Here is a 22,150-nt window from a genome sequence, read left to right as displayed (position 1 = left end):
GCGCAGTTCGCTCACTGCTCGGCTCGGTTCTGTTAGAAAAACGCAGAGACGGCTCGGCGTGGAAAAGAGGGAGCGAGGCGAGAAAAGAAAAAAAGAGCAAAAATGGGAACGAGCGTCCTCGTGTGAAAGTTTCTCCTGGAAGCTCCGTTATCTCCGTGGATGTCGTTGAGCTCGGGAATGGGGAGAAATCCACTCAACTGTAGCACAAGGAAGGACGTGATAGTGATGTGAGTTTTGGAATCGAAGATCCCGGCTCCAACCATCCGGAAGCTATCATTTTTTCTCCGAGCTGCGTTTTTTGAGTTCCAACGGACGCGATGTCACCCGTCGGGAGGAATTCCTGCGCCGCCTGACTCGCTTCGGTTCCTCCTCCTCCTCCTCCTCCTCCTCGACCCTGCCGCAGTGGAGCAGAGACGATGGGAGATGCGGCGGCGCACGACGGCGGCGGCGTTCGGCGGACCTTCATCGTCCCCGCCATAAGGAGCTTTGAGCACTATGACTTCACCAGGGCGAAGATCTCCTCCAGCCTGACGTGGTTGGTGGCCAAGGCGTTTGGCTCGGGTAGGTGGCGCCCCCATCATATTTTCCCCATCCGTGGTGGAATACTGTAAACCCTTCAACCCTTATTGCTTTGGTCAAATTTGACCGTTTTGACGTTTGACAGCCATGAAAATAACGTACGTCATTCTGCTACTTGTAGATTTTATGAATTAACATATTTCAATAGTGCTACAAAGTTCGTAGTAGGGGTGTGCTCAAAAAATCCATACGGCAATATATCGTTGCGGGCCTCATCACAATACACGTATCGATACGCAGGCGTCAGAATCGATATTGCTTGTTAACTTTAAATCGGCAGTTCACGTTTGCCTTTGCGGCTTGCATTGTACCTAAAAAATAAAAACCAGCAGCGTCTTTGAAGTTAATTGCCTTCAATTAATGCAAAAATAGATCACCGGCGATTGGACACTGTGTCTTGCTAAGAAAACTGAAAGCAGAGGAAGAATGTCAACATTTATTGATAAACTTAACATGGCACGTGTCTCAATGTACCAATTTTCCTATATTTTGTTTAAAAAAAAAAAGTGTCTTATTTTGGATACATATGTATCGCGATACGTATCGTATCGTGTCCCCTGTATCGTGATACGTATCGTATCGTGAGGTTGGCGGCAATACCCAGCCCTAGTTCGTAGGCATTTCTAGTGTGAGAGCCCACAAGTTACTGTAAAATAACATAGGCCTACTGTACTAAAGACTAAAGCTGTCTTCATACCTGCATCTTTTGCTCATTCTTCTCAATGTTGATAAGTGTAACTTACTGTACATTTCCAACCATTCCCCAAGATCTTCACCCATTACTTTTACAGAGGCCGACATAAATAGGGGGCGCGAATTCTCCATAACAACACCGATAATTAACATGTGACGCCATTCTACAATTGAAAACCATTTCATGCCGCATTTAAAAATAAAAACAAAACAAAAAATGGGCATGTTGCGCCCTGTCAGGCCCCAACATAATGCACAGACCAAACTGCCACTGACACTGAGGTCAGTTGGGGTCAAATCTGACCAGTGTCTAAATCAAGCAAAGGGTTGAAATGCTCAGAAGATTGAAACTGTGCATGCCATAAATGTGTGTATTTTTACAGGACAATGCTTACTGTGTTCACAGCTTGAAACAGTCCCGAGATCTGTCTGTGTGGCCACCACATTTGCTCGGATTCACACAGAAACATTCAATTGTTGATCTTTGAAGGCTTATGGGGGGAGTCTAGAAACAGTGAAAGAGTCCAAGTCATGTATATTTTTTATTTTTATGGGACAGTGGGGACAGTGTTAACCGGGGAGTTTGAAACAATCCAGAGAACTGTCTGTATTTCCACCACGTTTGCACAGGTTCGTACAGAAACATGCAGCCACTTCTCAAAACAGTAAAAGATTAAAACCGCAATCATAGATGCAAACCATGAGGACCAGAGGTCATACAGAGGTCAGCGGGTGCTGAGATCTGCACCTGAAAAAAAACAACAACAGTTTTTTTTTACTCTGAAACACTGATTGAGGATTAATCACCCATTTAGTAATGTCAGACAGGCTATGAATACATGTTTTCCCTCGAGTATCCCATTGGACTTTATGTAAGACAGAATTGCTCATAATTTTCCACATCATGACACATCATTTGTGTATTTTTAGCCTAGTACTCGTAAGTCAAACCCACTGTCACTTGTCTATTGCAAAATATTATTTCTCAATGGACCAAAAAAAATCTGCCATATGATTAGTTAGATCAGTGCTTCCAAACATTATTGAGCCAAGGCAAATATTTTAGGTGAGCAAAATCCCACTGCACATGATGCACACCACCAAACAAATTTATATCTACCCCGCCAATATAATGATGCTGTCGTGGACTTGCTTAGTTAAACCAAGCTATTATGCTGTTGTATAAATGGCAACAGGTGGACGCACAGATTAATTGACCCTTCTGTCATCTGACTTGCTGTGTCTGTCACTATATGTTGCAGCCGTAGATAGATGACCAAAGCTACGTATACGAAGGTTGTAAAAGTCGAGCAAAAGTCACAGATATAATGTTCATTGTGTTACACTTAATTCTACTATTAAAAAGTTAGTACTGCAGTTTTAGTTTTGACTTTTAATTAGGGCCAGATTAATTAATTGGCCGGCTGATTAAAATCGGCAGATTATGGCCCTTCAAACATCGGCCAAGATAATTGGCCAGATTGAATTATTTTCCCAACCTTTTTTTTTTTTTTTTTTTAAACTGCAAACCCCAAATATTGGTATTTAAAACTGGGGGTAGTGGGGATAAAATCCAGGATGATCAAAAATATAGAAAACAAATATATTGATTAAAAAAAAAAGCCTGCGATTGGCTGGCAACCAATTCAGGGTGTACCCTGCCTACTGCCTGAAGCCAGCTGGGATAGGCTCCAGCATCCCCGCGACCCTTGTTAGGAGTAAGCTGTTAAGAAAATGGATGGATGGATGGATGATTAAAAAAAAGAACAAATTCACAAATATGCAACTCTGCGGGTGCAAAACTGCGAATATGCAGACTGTAGTTTTGATTTGTAATATCACCATTCACCACTAGATGACAGTCATGTCTTAGTTGCACTTAAGGTGGTACATGAGTAGGCATGATATTTCTTTGCACATTTGAAATTGTATGCATTTTGAGTGAGTTGATTTTTGTGGGAAAAATGTACAAAATTAGTTCTTAATGTTTTCTTGTTCAACAATTATGTGTAGTCATTTTTATGTGAGAACCATTTGCACTGGAAAAAAACTGGAGACCGAATTGTTTTTTTTGTTTTTTTTAAGTAATTTATTTATAGTTGATACAGACCAATCGCGAGGAATACGGCTCAGACTGATCCGCCAACAATAAAAATCTGTGTATAATTCACACGCATTGAAATGCATCTGGGGGAAAAAAATGCTATAGATATATATTTTTTGTATTCATCCAGTTAATCTGTAACCTATATTTTTTTCTGACAAATATTGGCATCGGCCTACAAAAATCCATGTTGGTTGGGCCCTACTTTTAATAGGTCTGTCGGATTATCCAACACTCTAAGTAGTTGGCAGTCAACTTCCATTGGAACTGTCCCTGCACATGTCACAGATTTGAGCTTTTCTGGCCACTTGTATTGAAATCTGCCAAATCAACTGGACTTATGACTTGATGTGGAGTTGTGATGTTTTTTTTATCCTCATGGATGTAAATTAGTGTTGTTCCGATACCGTTTTTTGGCAACCGATACCGATACCCAGATTTGCAGTATCGGCCGATACCGATACCATACCGATACTTAAAGTTTTTTTTCCTCAACATGAAAAAGCTGTCCTACTATTGGTTCAAAGCATTCAAGGGCCAATAGGATATCTTAGATCGGCATGCAGTGATCATGTCACATACCAGTGAACATCGTGCACGAGCAAGACACAAGATGCTGCATCTAAAATCCTATATTAGTGTTGGAATTAATGGTATCGGCATGTTACTGGTGAGTAGTCACCGATACCGATACCACTGTTTTAATGCAGTATCGGCACATCTGCCGATACCAGTATCGGTATCGGAACAACACTAACGTAAATGCTGATTGGCTGTGAAACTGCAACAGCTCGTGGACTCTTTAAAGAGCCGTGCGCCCACTTGAACTGTTCCTGAGAACAGGACAATCAACTGGCCGGCGATCGAATGCTTCCCGTTAATCAGACAGTGTGTTAACCTCAGCCACACGTGATTTCCTTTTCAACCACCAGCGACCATGAACCGATGGCGGGACGCGCAAGCTAGACAGGGAAGGCAACATGTGAGAACACCATACTGTTGCTCTTTCAAACCCTCCTTTTTCCCTCGTCCCCTCCCCCACACTTGTCCCTCTGGTGACATACTTTCCGCTTCGGGCTTTGCCAAGAACTGTGGCCCAATTCATCGCCATAACCCAGAGGCTGTGCGGCCTAGATTGGAATAAGTGATGTTTGTGGAGAGGAGACTGTCTTCAAACATTCAAAAATCAAACAGGGAAAAATAACAACTAACCAGTAACAGCAATAAAAGCAGATGACTAATTTGTCCATCGAGTCCACCTCATGAATATGTACAAGCGCAACCACTCTAAGTAGAGCGACGATATCTGCCGAGACTCGTGGTGGATTTCTACCCCCTAGACCGTGATTCACTATTGTGCAGGTAGAAGACAAACTACAGTACCTGTTTGTAAGCTTCTCTGCTAATAAAAAAAGAAAATGTGAAGAAAGTCTCACTTTGGACCCCTCTATATCACAAAAATATTTATTTATTTTATTTTTTTTTCTAGGACCACTATCAGTCATGGGTCCTTTAACTCGTCATCACTTCTCCATGCTTTACAGCATCTTGGATCTAACAATAACGGCAATATCGCAACATTAAAATTGCCACCATATTGTCGTAATGTTACGATATTAAAAGCAGTACATCTGTTGTTTTCCATTTTTGCAGTTGAAGTACCCTCTGGTGGTTATTTTATTAGTGCACTTTATTTTAATTAGGCATGTTTTGTCCATCTATGTTTAAGACCCACGCTAGTTGTAGAGTTCCTCAACAAATTGACCCAATTCACAATGAGTCCGTGCAATTGCCTCAATATTATTGAGGCTGTTAGCTGTACTATTTGAACTATATACTGTATACAAGTTTGACCTCAACTAAATAGCAGTGTCTCAACGAAACATTTACATGCAATTGCTCATGTTTATTTGTACAGTATTTGCATTTTTTGTTCTACAGAAACAAAACATCCATATAAGCAAATTAACCAGTCCAATGGGAAAAGCCGATCTGATTTTTGCACATATGGACAAACTGGATTTATAAATACAAAATATTGTGCTTTTTCTTTTAAACATGAGCTTTTTTTTTTTTAAATTAGAATATCATGAGTTTTTGTATAGTATCACAAGACCTTTTTCCCTTTATGTATATATATATATATATATATATATATATATATATATATATATATATATATATATATATATATATATATATATATATATATATATATATATATATATATTAGGGGTGTGAATTGCCTAGTACCTGACGATTCGATTCGTATCACGATTCACAGGTCACGATTCGATTCGATACCGATTAATCCCGATACGAATGGTCACGATTCGATACCGATTAATCCCGATACGAATTTATAAGTCGATTGTTGCGATTTTTTTTCATTCATATTTAGAAAATACTAATCAGTAAGCTTGTAGAGTGTAAGATTTATATGAAAATGTATTATTTATTTATCTGAAATTTCAGTCTTATAGAGGTTGTAATCTGTTTCATGTTTGAACAGCATTAAAATAAAAATATTAAGGCTTAATGTGCCGTTCATATAACATTCTTCCATGCTCAAGGTGTGAATCCTAAAAAAAAAAAAAAAAAAAAAAAAAAAAAAAAAAAAAAAAAAAAAAAAAATCGATTCTGCCTATTATTGAATCGATTCGAGAATCGCGCGATGTAGTATCGCGATATATCGCCGAATCGATTTTTTTTAACACCCCTAATATATATATATATATATATATATATATATATATATATATTGCCAACCTCCCAACAATATTGTGATAATTATTGTATCACGAGGTTCATATATCGTGATAATATCGTACTGTCGGGATACCATAGTTGCAGTTAATGTTCCACTCCAGTCCAGTAGGTGGCAGTGATGCACATTGCAAAGTGATTGGTATTGTTTAAAAAAAATGTTTTTTTTGTTTTTTTTTAATATATGAAAACTCCTGGATATTGAATAACTATTTTTTTCTGATGGATCATAACACACCGCTTTATAAAGTTTTGTCGGAGTTATTCAAGTACTTTTTGAGTTATGATGTTTTTGCTTGGTGCTTTGGGGCAGTCATAAAATGCAGAAGAATTAATGATATGCTACATTGCTAAATCCAGACGGAACCGCGACAGTCACGTGTGATTGTTTTCATGGTAACAGACCCTGCAACGACCCGGACTGGCGTTGATGTACGTTGCAGACGCTCGCTTTCCAGATGCCCTTAGATGGCTCTGATGTTATTCTCTTTTATCATCAAAGCAAAGAAAAAAGGACAGCGGGTACAAGAGTGCCACAGTCAATTTGGATGACCAAATTCATTTTACAGGGTCTCCTAAAAGGCATGTGTGAAACGATGTATTGTAACAATGGCTTGAAGGCGCAAAAACAAATAGCTTATGTATCCATTTTTTTTTAATTTTTTTTTACCAAGAACATGGACTGGGTTGTATTATATTTTTGAAAGGTGTGCGTTCTCACTTTATTTTTCCACCAAGTGTAGTTGCAATGTTAGCAGATAAACATTGCTGAGCTGTGTCCTGGGGGTATCCCAGCCAGGCCGTCATCTACGTTCCTGGACTTCCTGTTGCAGTTACTTCCCGTCTTTTTCCTCTTTGATGGCCAACACAAAAGATATTTTCCCCTTTAGTCCGGGCAGATTTTCTCGCAAAAAAAATGTTTTCAAATATGTAGAGTAAACGCCGCCACTCAGTTGCACACAAAAAGAACATTGTAAAATTTTGCCTCCACCAAGGCTTACTCTTTCATCGAGAACCATTGCAAACTGGATAATTCACTTAAGATTTAATTCAGTGAGGTTGTCAGAGTCATTAAAGTTGTGACTAGCTTCCACTGGATCGCTTACAAAGTACAGGATAATAAAGTGTTTTTAATTCGCCTGTTGATTTAAATACTGCACGGGGAGCAAGCTGTGTTAACAACCACTGGAAACAAGTAGCGGTTTGATCCTAAGTTGGGTTTTTCTCTCTCTTTTTTTTTTTTTTTTTTAATATTTCTTCGAGCTGAACTACTTTGCTGTTGTTTATTCCCACTTGCACACACTCAGACTGAATTACATACTGTACATGTGCACAGACAGGATCTTGCATGACTAATATGAGGTGAGCTGCAGTGTGTGTGACACTGCAGACCATGTGACTAAACAAACCCGATGGCAGATATGCTTGTGTGTCTATTGTGCACTTGCGTCTGGTTGTGGAATGAGGAGCCCGCACTGCGCGAAGAAGACAACTCTAATCCCGTTACCTCATCACGTAAATCAGATTTGAAGAAAATAGCTGGCTGTCTTTATTTCGAAGCACAAACAGACATGTCATTTGCAGCGATTAGTCGTACATTCCGGAACGGTGAAGATTTAATCTGTGGACTTGTAAGTGTTTGATGAAATGTCTGAGTGCATTGTGGTGATGCATTGAGATAAATCGGTATGTAAGCAAGAAAAAAAAAATGTATACGGTACCCTGAAAAAGTCTTAGGCCACTGCTTTCTTTATTGTTCTTTTGACAGTATTTTGACACAAACAGAAGTTAACTCATTTGCTCCCAATAACGTGTAAATACGTTTTTTTTTTTTTTTTTTTTAATGTTGTAAGTGTCCCAAAGACGTACTCAACTCGTCAGCGTGATCTCGTGGTCTGTCGGGAGTAGATTTCCGAACACGCAACGGTGTGAATTGCAGTCCTTGCGGCGTCCGTACGGCCGCCGTACGGAAAACGCACCGCAGCCGTTCCGCAGTCAGTGTGAATTGGGCTTGAGTGAGTGAGCGCACTGGCTTGTTTAGCGCTGTTGAACTGTCGGCTAAGATAGCATTTAGCACTAGCGATGGGTCCCAGTCAGGCGCACGACGTCCATCTTTCACAATTTTATCAGCAAAACTGAAGTGTCCTGCTTTTTAATCTGGAAAATCTGGTCACCCTAGCTATAGTGATTGTACAGTGAAAATATGTCTCCTTGTGTCTATTAAAACTCATTCACTCGAGGCCATTTTCACATTTCGCAATCCCGTTCGCTCCCGGCTGTTTTACTGGATTTTGACTGATTTTGCAAGGCCCACAGAATATTGTGTTCTATTGCTATAAAAGCATGGAATCTATCAAAAGAAAGATTAAAGTCTCTTCTTCAATCAGGAAAAAAAAAAGTATGTTTCTATCTGTTTCCATTTTGCAGAAATTAGCATTAGAAGAGAGCTAAGTTTCATCAGTTTTCACAAATCAATTCAAAATTGTAAGTAATTTAGCTTTTTTTCTAGATGGCCCTGGTTTATCTCCTTTGCTCTGCTGCCACCTGCTGGCCGTTTGTGTAATAACTACCATTTCTGCAACTGTTCTTTGCAGTTGAGAGGCTGCATCAAAGCCTTCTGTATGCACTAGCATAAAAAAACAAACAAAGCAAAAAAACGTATAAATACGTCTTTGGGACACTTAGAACATAAAAAAAACGTATTTACACATTATTGGGAGCAAATGAGTTAAACAGCAAACTAAGACTGATTCAGATTTTATCTGCTTTGCAACAACATTCTTCCCATCTATAGTTAGTGGCAACGAGATCAAGAATGCGTCCACTCTAACACTACCTCGTCTCTGATCCTCTCTTTCTCCTGCCATGCAGACGAAGTGCCAGACGAGCTGGTGGAGCCGTTCTACAGGGACCAGTACAACCAGGAGCACCTGAAGCCACCGGTGGCCAGCCTCCTCCAGTCCGCGGAGCTCTACTGCCGAGCGGGAAGCCTGATTCTTCGGAGCGATGCCGTCAAACCTTTACTGGGTCACAACGCCGTCATCCAGGCTCTGGCCCAGAAAGGTTTATACGTCACCGACCAGGACAGACTCGTCACAGAGAGAGATCTGACCAGCACGCCGATACTCATGGTGAGTGATCGTGTCTTGTAGGGGTGTGAATTGCCTCGTACCTGACGATTCGATTCGTATCACGATTCACAGGTCACGATTCGATTCGATACCGATTAATCCCGATACGAATTTATAAGTCGATTGTTGCGATTTTTTTTCATTCAAATTTAGAAAATACTAATCAGTAAGCTTGTAGAGTGTAAGATTTATATGAAAATGTATTATTTATTTATCTGAAATTTAAGTCTTATAGAGGTTGTAATCTGTTTCATGTTTAAACAGCATTAAAATAAAATATTAAGGCTTAATGTTCCGTTCATATAACATTCTTCCATGCTTAAGGTGTGAATCCTAAAAAAAAAAAAAAAAAAAAAATAACGATTTTGCCTATTATTGAATCGATTCGAGAATCGCGCGATGTAGTATCGCGATATATCGCCGAATCGATTTTTTTTTAACACCCCTAGTGTCTTGATGTATTCAAGGGTTCTGTGTGTGTTTGGGTTCTACTATGAGACTCTCCTTACGATGTGTGATGCTCAAAGAAAAACAGCCGCTAATGATGGGTTTCCTATAGCAACTCATTACTGTTCAGTATCTGTCATTGGACTGCGCTGGGTAAACACGCGTCACCTAACTTGAGGCCATGATACTAAAAAAAAAAAAAGAAAGTCTGTTAATATTTTCACAATACCGTATGTGATTACAATGAATGCTGAGAGCTCGTGGGATGCTGATAGTCAAGCATTTTTAATGTTACTCAAAAATCCAAGTTATTTTCATGGTGCATTCTGACATGCGCTTCTCTTAATGCAATCCATAAAAAAAAAAAAAAAAAAAAGATATTGTTGCATCAATCAAAACCAAGTATAGGCATAACAATCAATTCAAGCAAAGTCAAGTATATATGTAGCATATATATATAGCATATAGCATATATGTATATATATGTAGCACCTAATTCCAAAATGTACAGCCGAGCTCACTCTTCTGCTCAAAGAAGGTGTGGAGGAGAAGTGGAAGTCAAACAGGCCAAAATCGATATGCCGGGACAAGGCAGGGCGAGACACTAGTTTGCATGTTAGAGTGCAGAAATAAGTTTTTAGTCGAGATTTAAAGCCTGCGAAAATCACGAAAAGATCAGAATGTTATTTTGTCGATTTATTAATCGTTAAGAATTCTTGTGTGGAATAGAGTTTTAATAAATCGTGCAGATTTTTTTTTTTTAATAAGTTGGGATTTTTTTTTTTTTTTTAATAAGTTGGTTAGATTTTTTTTTTAAATAAATGGGGCTGATTTTCTTTTAATGATCCAGGCAGATATTTTTCAATAAATTGGTCATTTATTTTATTTTTTTTTAAATAAATCGGGTATTTTTTTTTTTTCATAAATTGGTTAGTTTTTTTGTTTTTTAAATAAATTGGACAGATTTTTTAAAATAAATTAGATATTTTTTTCATAAACTGGTCAGTTTTTTGTTTTTTTTTTTTAATAAATTGGGCTGATTTTTTAAAACTATATCAGGTAGATTTTTTTTGTGTCATAATGCAAATGAGGCTAAAATAGATTCTTGCACTACTGCCTGTCATGAGCGAATGTCCTGTCGATTGAGATTCAACTATCTATACATTGTGGTCAATAAAAGTACAGTACTGTATAAAATGTGGCTATGATGTCATGAAATTGACACTCATCAATCATTCAGTTGGACTGTTCTGATGCCACCGATTTTTCTTCTGTTGTGTTATCATTTACATAAAAGTCCCAAAAAAATCATTCTAAAACACAGTAAATGATGAACAGTTAACCTGTTGAGGCTCTAAGCGCAAAAGTATTTTATTTTATTTTTTTCTGGCTTGATGACAAGAGTCACAACATGTGGCAGAAACGTCTCATGGTTGGCGGCCATCTTTTCAAAAGGTGTCTGTCTGCATTGCAGTGTGCCCTCCCCTCCCCCGACTCCTCCCTTCTGCCATCTTTCGCACGCTTCCTTTCTTCCGTCTCTCCCTTTTGTCACCTGCCTCCACACGTCTCACACGCCTCTCGCCCGTCTCCGAGGATTCCCTCTGTAAAAGTTACAAGTTACAGCTGGAATGAATCTTTCCACTACTGGAGTGGATGATGCTTGTAGTTTTGCTGAACACATGTTTGAAAGCTTCAGGGTATCGTTGTAAATCATCGGTCAAGGACGTTTATATGCGTCCAGTGTTGGTACAATGACGTCATGGGGGATGGAGATCTGCTAAAATGCTCAATAAGACCATTTTATTTCACAACTGGGAAAGGAAGGTGGAGACGAGCTAGCTAGGAGTAAGTTTAGGTTGTGGTTGTTCATCGTTTGAGATTTTACATATTCACCTGAGCAGCTGCGTCCGACGCAAACGAAATTAGACAAGCAATTCCAGTAACATTGTCAAGCAGTAGATTTTAATCGAAGCTTTGCTCACAAAGCTTCACAAACGTTCAATATGCTCGCCACCTGCGACTCATTTTCTTTTCCTTTCTTCTTTGGATTGTTTATGTCCAAATCTGCTTTCCACTCAGTGCATTTTTATAGTTTCAAGTTTCATAGTTTATAGCTTTCTAATGCACACTCTCGTTGACTGTATTCAAGCATATTCTAACACATCAAATTATTTTTCATTGCTAGTGAATGTCATTCTTAACCCTGAAAAAAAGTAAAACATTCCACCAAAACTTAACCCAAACGTAATTCAACAATTATTAGTGTTATTATTATTATTTACAAAATTAGATTACAAAATCACGGCGTAATTGTAAAAAAAAAACAAAAAAAAACAAAAAAATGATTTATTCTAATTCAAGTTAAGGCATGAACTGACACGACTCAGCTGAGTCGGTGAAAAACAGATCCCAGAAATGCAGGCTCAGAAGAGGAAAACAATCTCGATTTATTTTTGGTGATAAACCGATTGCAAAAAGCTTGCTCGCAGGCAAGTAGGCGAAATTTACAGAGGTGTCCCTGCACACAGGCGAGGGACACGGAAGTAACAAAAGGCACTTGCAAAAGGCAAGGAGGAATTGGAAAACACAAATCTCCTGCAAAAGGCAGGGAACACGAATGTAACAAAAAGCGCTTGCAACTGCAAGGAAAACTAACATAACCAAAATCGCTTGCAAACGGCAAGGAGAACTAACGTAACAAAAAACACTTGCTAACAGCAAGGACTAGAAAAAACAAAATCACTTGCAACCGGCAAGGACGACACGAAATGCACACGGAATCAATCACACGAGAATAACAACAAAAGGCGACGCGGAAACACACACGTGAATACTAGTAAACTAAAGACGACGGCCGATTCAAACAACTTTACCAACAGAGAAACGCGGAGAACACTTGGACATGAAGATGAGCAAATAATAATCCGACAGCTTGCTGTGCAGCTCGGAGTCCTTTTAAAGGCCTAATTGCCAACGCGATGCAGGTGCGGGGCTGGGGAACGCCCCCCTCGTTGTTGGCACTGGAACACACACACAAAAAAGCACAACAGGCTGAGAACCGAACCATGACAGTACCCCCCCCTTAACGGACGCCCCTTGGCGGACCACCTGGCTTATCTGGATGAGCAGCATAGAAGGTGTCGAGCAAAGACGGGTCCAGGATCCAGGAGCGGGGGATCCATTGCCGCTCCTCCGGTCCGTAACCTTCCCAGTCGACCAGATACTGGAAGCCCCGGCCCCTGCACCTTGAGTCCAAGATTTCTTTGACCGTGTAGACAGGATCCCCATCGACCACTCGGGGAGGAGGCGGCGCGGGTGCAGGTGGGTTCAGCGGGCTGGGAGTCTCTGGCTTGAGGAGGGAAACGTGGAACACTGGATGGACCTTGAGTGAAGGCGGCAGACGGAGTTTCACAGTTACGGGGTTGATGATGGTGAGTATTTCAAATGGTCCGATGTAGCGCGGACCCAACTTCTTTGAGCAGCCAGCCAGACGCATGTCCCGGGATGAGAGCCAGACCTTGTCTCCTGGCTGGTACGAAGGCTCCGGACGCCGCCGACGGTCCGCAATCTCCTTATTGCGGGCCGCTGAACGGGATAGCGCCGCTCGGGTCTCCCGCCATACCTTGTGGGCCCGCCGGAGGTGATGTTGAATGGTGGGCAGCTCGACGGGACCTTCTTGAGAAGGGAACAGAGGTGGCTGGTAGCCGTACGCCGCCTTGAAGGGTGAGAGACCTGTCGCAGAGGACGGCAGAGTGTTCGAGGCGTACTCGATCCAGGAGAGGTGCGACGACCAGGATTCCGGGTTGTGCAGGCAAACACATCGCAGAGCAGCTTCAAGGTCCTGGTTGGCCCTTTCCGTTTGGCCGTTGGTCTGGGGGTGATATCCGGAAGACAGACTGACTGTGGCGCCCAACAGCTTGCAGAATTTCCTCCAGACCTGGGAGATGAATTGAGGACCACGGTCGGACACCAAGTCCACTGGAATGCCATGAAGACGGAAGACATGACGAACGAGGAGTTGTGCAGTTTCCCAGGAAGATGGCAGTTTGGCGAGGGCAACAAAGTGAGTTAATTTTGAAAATCGGTCGACCACTGTCATGATGACCGTGTTTCCCCTGGACCGGGGGAGGCCGGTGATAAAGTCTAGCGAGATGTGCGACCAAGGCCGCGCCGGGATGGGTAGCGGCCTTAACAGTCCCATCGGCGGTTGGTGGGACGATTTCCCGCACGCACAAGCGGTACATGCCTTGACGAACTCAGTAACGTCCTTTTTCATGTCGGCCCACCAAAACCGCTGGCCGACCAAGGCAAGAGTCCGGTTAATTCCCGGGTGACAAGCAACTCGTGAGGTGTGACCCCACTGGAGGACCTCAGCCCGCACCGGCTCAGGGACAAACAGTTTCTCAGCCGGGCACTCCTCCGGAACAGCAATCCCTTCCTGTGCTTCCATGACTCGTCTCTCGACCTCCCATCGAACTGCCCCCATAAAGCAATGTGCGGGTAGGACCGGTTCCGTTTCTGCCTCCGGCGTGGCCGCATCGTGGATCCGGGACAAGGCGTCTGGCTTCTGGTTCCTGGATCCCCGGCGGTAGTCCACGACAAAGTTGAACCTTGTGAACAGTAAGGCCCATCGTGCTTGCCGCGAGTTGAGTCTCTTGGCCGACCGAAGGTATGCCAGGTTTTTGTGGTCCGTCAACACTCTAAAGGGTTCCTTGGCGCCCTCCAGCCAGTGTCGCCACTCTTGAAGAGCCAAGACGATTGCCAGAAGTTCCCTATTCCCGACGTCGTAGTTCGCCTCAGCTGGACTCAGTCGCCGGGAGAAGAAGGCGCAGGGATGGAGCTTCCCGTCTTCTGGCGACCGCTGGGACAGGACCGCCCCCACTCCTGAATCCGACGCGTCAACCTCGACCACAAAAGACAAATCTGTATTAGCGTGGATGAGCACTGGCGGGTTTACAAACTGCTGTTTCAATTTCAGAAATGCATCTTCAGCAACAGGTGACCACCTAAAGGGTACTTTACTTGACGTCAGTTTAGTAAGGGGGGCTGCCCGTAAACTATAGTCTTTGATAAAGCGACGATAAAAATTAGCGAATCCCAAAAATCGTTGTAGCTGTTTACGGGTTTTGGGGGTCGGCCACTCGACCACGGCTTGAGTTTTTACCGGATCCGCCCGCAGTTGCCCTCCCTCGATAATGAAACCCAGGAACTGCACAGACTTGGCGTGGAACTCGCACTTCTCTGCCTTCACGTAGAGCCGGTTTTCTAATAGGCGCTGGAGGACCAGGCGGACATGTTGCCTATGCTCGTGAATATCGCGTGAGAAGATCAGGATATCATCGAGGTACACAAAGCAAAAAGTGTTCAACATGTCTCTAAGGACGTCATTAATTAAACATTGGAACACGGCTGGGGCATTAGTCAGCCCAAAAGGCATGACACAGTACTCGAAGTGTCCGAGTGGTGTCTTGAATGCAGTCTTCCACTCGTCCCCTTCCCGAATTCTCACCAAATGATAGGCGCTTCTCAGGTCTAACTTAGAAAAAATTCGGGCCGACTGTAACGGAGCGAACGCTGAGTCGAGCAAGGGAAGGGGATATTTATTCTTAACTGTGATATCATTTAGGCCCCGGTAGTCGACGCAAGGGCGGAGTGTCTTATCTTTTTTCTCGATGAAGAAAAATCCCGCGCCTACGGGAGACTTGGACGGGCGTATCTGACCAGATGCTAGCGACTCATTAATATATTCCCGTAAAGCGTCCTGTTCTGGCTGGGACACCTGATATAACCGTGACCCCGGCAACTGTGCCCCGTGAATCAGGTCAATCGCACAATCATACGGACGATGGGGCGGTAATGCTTGTGCATGATCTTTACTAAAGACTTTGCGTAAATCATGATACTCCTTGGGGACGTGGTCTAGGCATACCGGTTCGGGGGTTAAACTTGCTGGCACCGATGTAGTCCCTCCTGCCGACTTCAGACAGTGGGCATGGCAGAAGGGACTCCAGTTCTCCAAAGCCGGCTTCTCCCAATCTATATCCGGATTATGGGTTCGTAGCCAGGGAAGGCCCAACACTAGGGGCGCAGAACGGGACGGCATAATAAAAAACCTCCTTCTTTCCTCATGATTTCCCGAGAGTTTTAAGTTCAGAGGACCGGTAGACAGTCGGACCTCCGCCAATAAGTGCCCGTTGAGGTCGAAAACCTTTTTAACCTTTTCTAAGGTCTCTACCGGGCTTCCTAATGCTTCCACCACACACGGGTCTACAAAGCAATCATCCGCCCCAGAATCGATCAACGCACTCACCCTAACACTCAACCCGTATCCCGACAGCTCCCCCGACAATTCTAGCCGTCTATCACTAAGTGACGACCCCGACGGTGGGTTGGGTTCGGTTCTCCCCGGTTCGTGCTTACCCAGGTCAGCTTCCGGCTCGGCCTTCAGGAGCTGATCGGCCCGGCCCCCTAGTCGGGCGGTCGGTCGCGTCTTGCGGGTAGGTCGTGCTGGGCACGACGCCACTCGATGCCCCGGTTGTCCGCAGTACAGGCAGGCACCAGCGAGCCACCGGCGACGACGCTCCTCTGGGTGCAGACGTCCAGAAAGGGTGCGGGCGGCGGCGTCGTTGAGGAAGAGTCTGCACCTGTCCTCGTTCGCGGCTGCTCCATGCCGCTCCACAGCGCGTTCTCGGCCCCGTTCCCGTATCCGATTGTCCAAACGGATCGTGAGTTCAATGAGACCGTCTAACGAGCTTGTGTCGTCGCGGACTGCCAGTTCATCCTTGAGCTGTGTATTAAGTCCTCGACGAAAGACACTCCGCAACGCACAGTCTCCAAACCCGCTCTCGGCGGCCAGTATGCGAAACTCGATGGAATAATCAGCGACCGATTTCTTCCCCTGAACTAAGTCTAGCAACCGACCCCCGGCCTCTCTCCCCCTAACCGGATGATCGAACACGCGTTGAAACTCACCCACAAAGTTGGAAAAAGAGGACCGAAGGTCTGGTCGCGCGTTGCTCACCACCATAGCCCAGGTAGCGGCTTGACCAGTCAGGAGGCTCATAACGAACGCTACTTTGGACGGACCACGAGCGTAAGTCAACGGTTGCTGGTCAAAAACGAGCGAACACTGATGCAAAAATTGACCGCAACCTCCAGGCTGTCCATCGTAGCGTGACGGGTGGGGCAAAACAGGTTCTCTATGCGTAACCGGGAGCGCCGACATGGCAGTGTCCGAACGCGGAAGTTCCGGGGTCTGCACCCCGCGGGAACTGAGCTGTTCGAGTTTTCCGAACATCTCCTCACAACGATGAGCTAGCCCGCCGACCACCTCTTGAAGACCGATCAAGGTGGTCTCGGTTTGCCCGACCCGTTGTCCCTGGCTGGCCAAAGCCCGTCTCACCCTTTCCGAGTCTGCGGGATCCATGGTCGGATTATTCTGACACGACTCAGCTGAGTCGGTGAAAAACAGATCCCAGAAATGCAGGCTCAGAAGAGGAAAACAATCTCGATTTATTTTTGGTGATAAACCGATTGCAAAAAGCTTGCTCGCAGGCAAGTAGGCGAAATTTACAGAGGTGTCCCTGCACACAGGCGAGGGACACGGAAGTAACAAAAGGCACTTGCAAAAGGCAAGGAGGAATTGGAAAACACAAATCTCCTGCAAAAGGCAGGGAACACGAATGTAACAAAAAGCGCTTGCAACTGCAAGGAAAACTAACATAACCAAAATCGCTTGCAAACGGCAAGGAGAACTAACGTAACAAAAAACACTTGCTAACAGCAAGGACTAGAAAAAACAAAATCACTTGCAACCGGCAAGGACGACACGAAATGCACACGGAATCAATCACACGAGAATAACAACAAAAGGCGACGCGGAAACACACACGTGAATACTAGTAAACTAAAGACGACGGCCGATTCAAACAACTTTACCAACAGAGAAACGCGGAGAACACTTGGACATGAAGATGAGCAAATAATAATCCGACAGCTTGCTGTGCAGCTCGGAGTCCTTTTAAAGGCCTAATTGCCAACGCGATGCAGGTGCGGGGCTGGGGAACGCCCCCCTCGTTGTTGGCACTGGAACACACACACAAAAAAGCACAACAGGCTGAGAACCGAACCATGACATGAACACACATGTTCCTCCCGCTCAAAGCTAGCTACCTTGCACTTTATTTTCCCTTTTTTTTTTTTTTTTTTTTTTTTTTTAACATTGTTTGGTCTAAATCAGGGGTGTCAAACTCATGTTAGCTCAGGGGCTGCATGGAGGAAAATATATTACCAAGTGGGCCGCATCGGGGAAAAAACGGTATATAACTTAAAAACAATTGCCGTCATTTATACGCCGATTTTCGTGGACCAGCCCTAAATTATGGAGCTCAATTGGAATCATATTGTTCCGAAAAATAACACAAATGCAAATGGAACGCTGCAACACTTTTCCGGTATACAGTGGTACCTCTACTTACGAAATTAATTGGTTCTGGAAGAAAGTTCTTAAGTAGAAAATTTTGTAAGTTAGAGACGCATTTTCCATGTAAATGCCCTAATCCGTTCCAAGCCTCCCAAAATTCAGACATAAATGTTTTATAAAGCATAAAGATGCATCAAAACATGTAACAAAAACATGTTACAATTAGATTATTGCACAATAAATGAGAGTTGTGCATAATATAAAAAACAAAGAATAGAGTAAAGAATAAAAATGATGGTCATTCACCTTTTTAACTGCTGTCCTCATCGTTTTTTGCCCTCTTTGGTTCATGTCCTCCTCTCTCAGAAGTGTTTTTTTTTTTTTTTTTTTTGCCTGGTGTTTTGTAAAGTACTGATCCAAGGATGTTTTTTTTTTTTTTTTTAAAACAATCCTTTTGAAAATGTCCAAGGCAAACATCATCTTAGTGAGCAAACGCCCGACTGGTGAACACTTTTTCTGGCCGATTCTTTTAAACTAATTCTGAAACTTCATGGAAACTTCCGGTATGGCATCTTTTTTCCAAAAAAAGGCCCGTCTCGTCGCAATTAAAAACTTACTGTGCCTTCATCAATCACCAATTGTTTGAATTTTTGCACAAATTCGTCGGCCGTTAGTTACACAATTTCTCTTCATAACATTATGTGGCCCTTCTGATTTTCTGTATGTGGCCCTCAAATGAAAAAGTTTGGACACCCCTGCTGTATGATCTGGGGCCAAAACCGTCACTATTACTCACACTTGCTCAATGAGTTGTCCTGCAGGGTCTCCAGTATCTGCCGCCTTCAAATCCTTCTTTTCAAGCCAAAGCGCTTGCTTTTCACTTTACGTTACAGGCGGTGAAACCGATGACCTCACGCTTTTCCAGCCACTGTAAAATAAGAATAACTCATGTCGAGGAGGAGTGTGGCAGTAAGTCAGTCAGTCAGAAGACAAATGGATGCAGGAAAAAAGGGGGGATGGGAGGGTTGTGGGATGCTGACGAGTAGAAACCGTTAATAAGAGAGCGACGTGAGGAGTAAAGGAAAAAAGCGTGGCAACGTACGAGGGAGGAAGCGAAGGAGGAGGAGGAGGAGGAGGAGGAGATGACGTGCGGTACTGCAGCAGAGTGGAGGGTGGGGTCTCGCAGTGAGTCAACGTGTGTCTGCCGCGCGTACGACTGCCCCCAAAGCCATTAAACACGCACACCGCAAAGTCCGTCAGACCTTCACGAATGTGCGCATGACCTCCCCCTTTAATTATCTGCCGAGTGTTAAAAGACCGATATGGAAAAGAGTTAGAGACCAGAAGGATAGCGTAGTCATTGAATTTGTCTGTAGAAGGACACAAACCTTCATAAAAGCACTCTTGTTTGCCACAAGGGATTCCAGTTGAGTATTTGTTTTTATGTGTTGTTGTTTGTAACCAAGCTTACGAGTAGCTGCCATAAAAACACTTTTTTTGCTCCCATGTTTTGACTGTGTGAAGCAGACACTTTTTTTTGGGGGGGGGGGGGGGGGGTTTGGGGACAAGGAGGCTACTTATGTGTTTGCTCAGCTGCATTGACGTTTATTATAAATACCTTTGAGCAAGGTCACACAAAAACACACACGCATACAGTAGTGCAATAATAGTGAGGATGAATACTGATGGTTCCTCTAGTGCAGTGCTTCTCAAATAGTGGGGCGGGCCCCCCCAGGGGGCCGCGAGACTCCATCAAGGGGGGGGGGGGGGGCGTGCTTTTTTATTTTTTTATTTAGATTATTATTTTTTTTTTTACTGTCCTAGAATAAAGTGCAATTGCACCTCCACTACATTAGGGGGCGGTGGTGCTCTCATTATTTGCAGAGTGTGCGCAGGGAGCATTCGCTCGGTGGTGTAGGGGTTTTGTTTGCACTGAGCAAAAAAATAAATAAAAAATCAGCACAAATTATTTTTTATATTTTTGTTTTGCAGGTTAGTTTTTTTTTTTTTTTTTTTTTATATTGTGCTCCTGAGTTAATGTTGGTGATCAGTTTGAATGCATTATTATTTATTGATTTTATGTAATTTTATTCTTCCGTATCATATGGTGTGACATGGTCAGTCAAAAAATGTTTATAGTTTAATTAATGATTTAATTTTATTTTTGAATTTCAGATGCACTTTAAATCTTTTCTATTACAGTTAATAAAGCTATTCTTTGTTGTAAGTTGGTCCATATTTCTTTCTTTTTTAATTCTCTTATATGTTAATACGGATACAGTGTTATGCAGAGGTGTGCTTCTAACAATTTTATAGACAAATGGAGGGGGGGGGGGGGGTGCGACAGTTTTCTTCTTATTGGGGGGGCATGACAGAAAAGAGTTGAGAAGCACTGCTCTAGTGTGACCGCGCTGCCATATTCACACCCTTATAAGGTGTGTCTGTCTCCATGAATGGGGCTTCCTTCTGGCTCCTGCACGCACACACACAGTCTACACACTGCTTAACACATGGCTTTTTTTTAAGTCTCGAAACTGTACTGCACTACAGTTTGCAGGTGTCTGTCAACTTGACCTTCAGTCTATGATGGGTCAGCAACCTTTCCCGTCAAAAGAGCCATTTTAGGCTAAAAAAATAAACAGAAATCTATCTGGATAAAAAAAAAAAAAAAAAAAAAAAAAAAAAAATAGCGTGTTAGCGTTAGTCTAATGCACTGTACAGCGGGCCCCGCACCACATCGCAAAAAATATATGCAGGATCCAATATCCATCCATCCATCCATTTTCTTGACCGCTTATTCCTCACGAGGGTTGCGGGGGGTGCTGGAGCCTATCTCAGCTGGCTCTGGGCAGTAGGCGGGGGACACCCTGAACTGGTTGCCAGCCAATCGCAGGGCACACAGAGACGAACAACCATCCACACTCACACGCACACCTAGGGACAATTCGGAGCGCCCAATTAACCCGCCATGCATGTCTTTGGAATGTGGGAGGAGACCGGAGTACCCGGAGAAGACCCACGCAGGCACGGGGAGAACACACAAACTCCACCCAGGAATGACCCAAGCCTGGACTCGAACCGGAGTCCTCAGAACTGGGAGGCGACGTGCTAACCAGTCAACCACCGTGCCGACCCAGGATCCAATACTTACATTAATTTTCTTCTGCCATTTTTCTTCAGTTTTTGCATTATGTGTTTTTAAATCTTTCATACTTTGTTTTTCATACATTTTTTTTTTTTAGACTTTTCTACTAGCAATTTTCTGACAGTTTTGGCAAATTTGTAGACATTTTAATTTTTGTGATTTATTCTTTTGTTATTGAACATCTTATAGTTACATTTTTAAATGTTTTCTGCCTTAAAAAAATACAAATAATTTTACTGGCTTTTTTGGCAATTTCAAAAATATTTTATGGTAATTTTCTGCCTTTTTTAGTTACATTTTAGTTACTTTTTGAACATTTTTTTTCTGCTTTTTTTTTTTTTAATTCTTTGACGTTTTTTGGCAACTTCATGGAAATTTTATGGTCAATTTCTGCTTTCCCTCTTCTTTTTTGGGGCATTTTATAGTTATTTTTTGGACATTTTTAGGTCATTTTAAGAAAACATTCAACTCTCTTTCTGGCAACTTAAAAATTGACTTATTTTTTTTCTTTTTTTAAATATTTAATTTGTAATTTTTATCTAAATCTTGAATTCATTTGAAGAACATTTTTTCTAAAAAAAAAAATAATAATAATAATAATAAATTGTAAAAAAAAAATTTATTTTTATTAAAATCTACTTTTTTGTTTTTGTTTTTTTGTTTTTTTTTTAGCTCCACAGGGAGCCACAGGAGCGAGACTAAAGAGCCACCTGTGGCTCCAGAACCACAGGTTGCAGACCCCTGGTTTAAGACCAAGTGCATATCATACAACAGTGCTTTAGAATGACCAGCAGTAATATTTCGAGTGGTACAGACGGAGGCACCGGATTTTCAAAATGAAACTTCTTTCAGGCATGCTCCAT

The 22,150-nt window shown here is 42.8% G+C and overlaps 1 protein-coding gene across 2 annotated transcripts in view; it reads left to right on the top strand.

Moving 5' to 3' along the window:
• The window catches only part of camsap2b (calmodulin regulated spectrin-associated protein family, member 2b), a 69,911-nt gene continuing 47,761 nt past the window's right edge, over positions 1–22,150 (top strand). For both annotated transcript variants that reach the window (XM_077514091.1, XM_077514082.1), the window contains exons 1-2: positions 1–561; positions 9,014–9,273. In XM_077514091.1, the coding sequence (XP_077370217.1) occupies positions 417–561; positions 9,014–9,273 (405 nt within the window). In that variant the 5' untranslated portion in view covers positions 1–416. The remainder of the gene's footprint in view (positions 562–9,013; positions 9,274–22,150) is intronic.

The sequence above is a fragment of the Festucalex cinctus genome, chromosome 1 (genome assembly GCF_051991245.1).
Source record: "Festucalex cinctus isolate MCC-2025b chromosome 1, RoL_Fcin_1.0, whole genome shotgun sequence".
NCBI lineage: Eukaryota > Metazoa > Chordata > Actinopteri > Syngnathiformes > Syngnathidae > Festucalex > Festucalex cinctus.
This window is presented reverse-complemented; position numbering and strand designations above follow the sequence as displayed.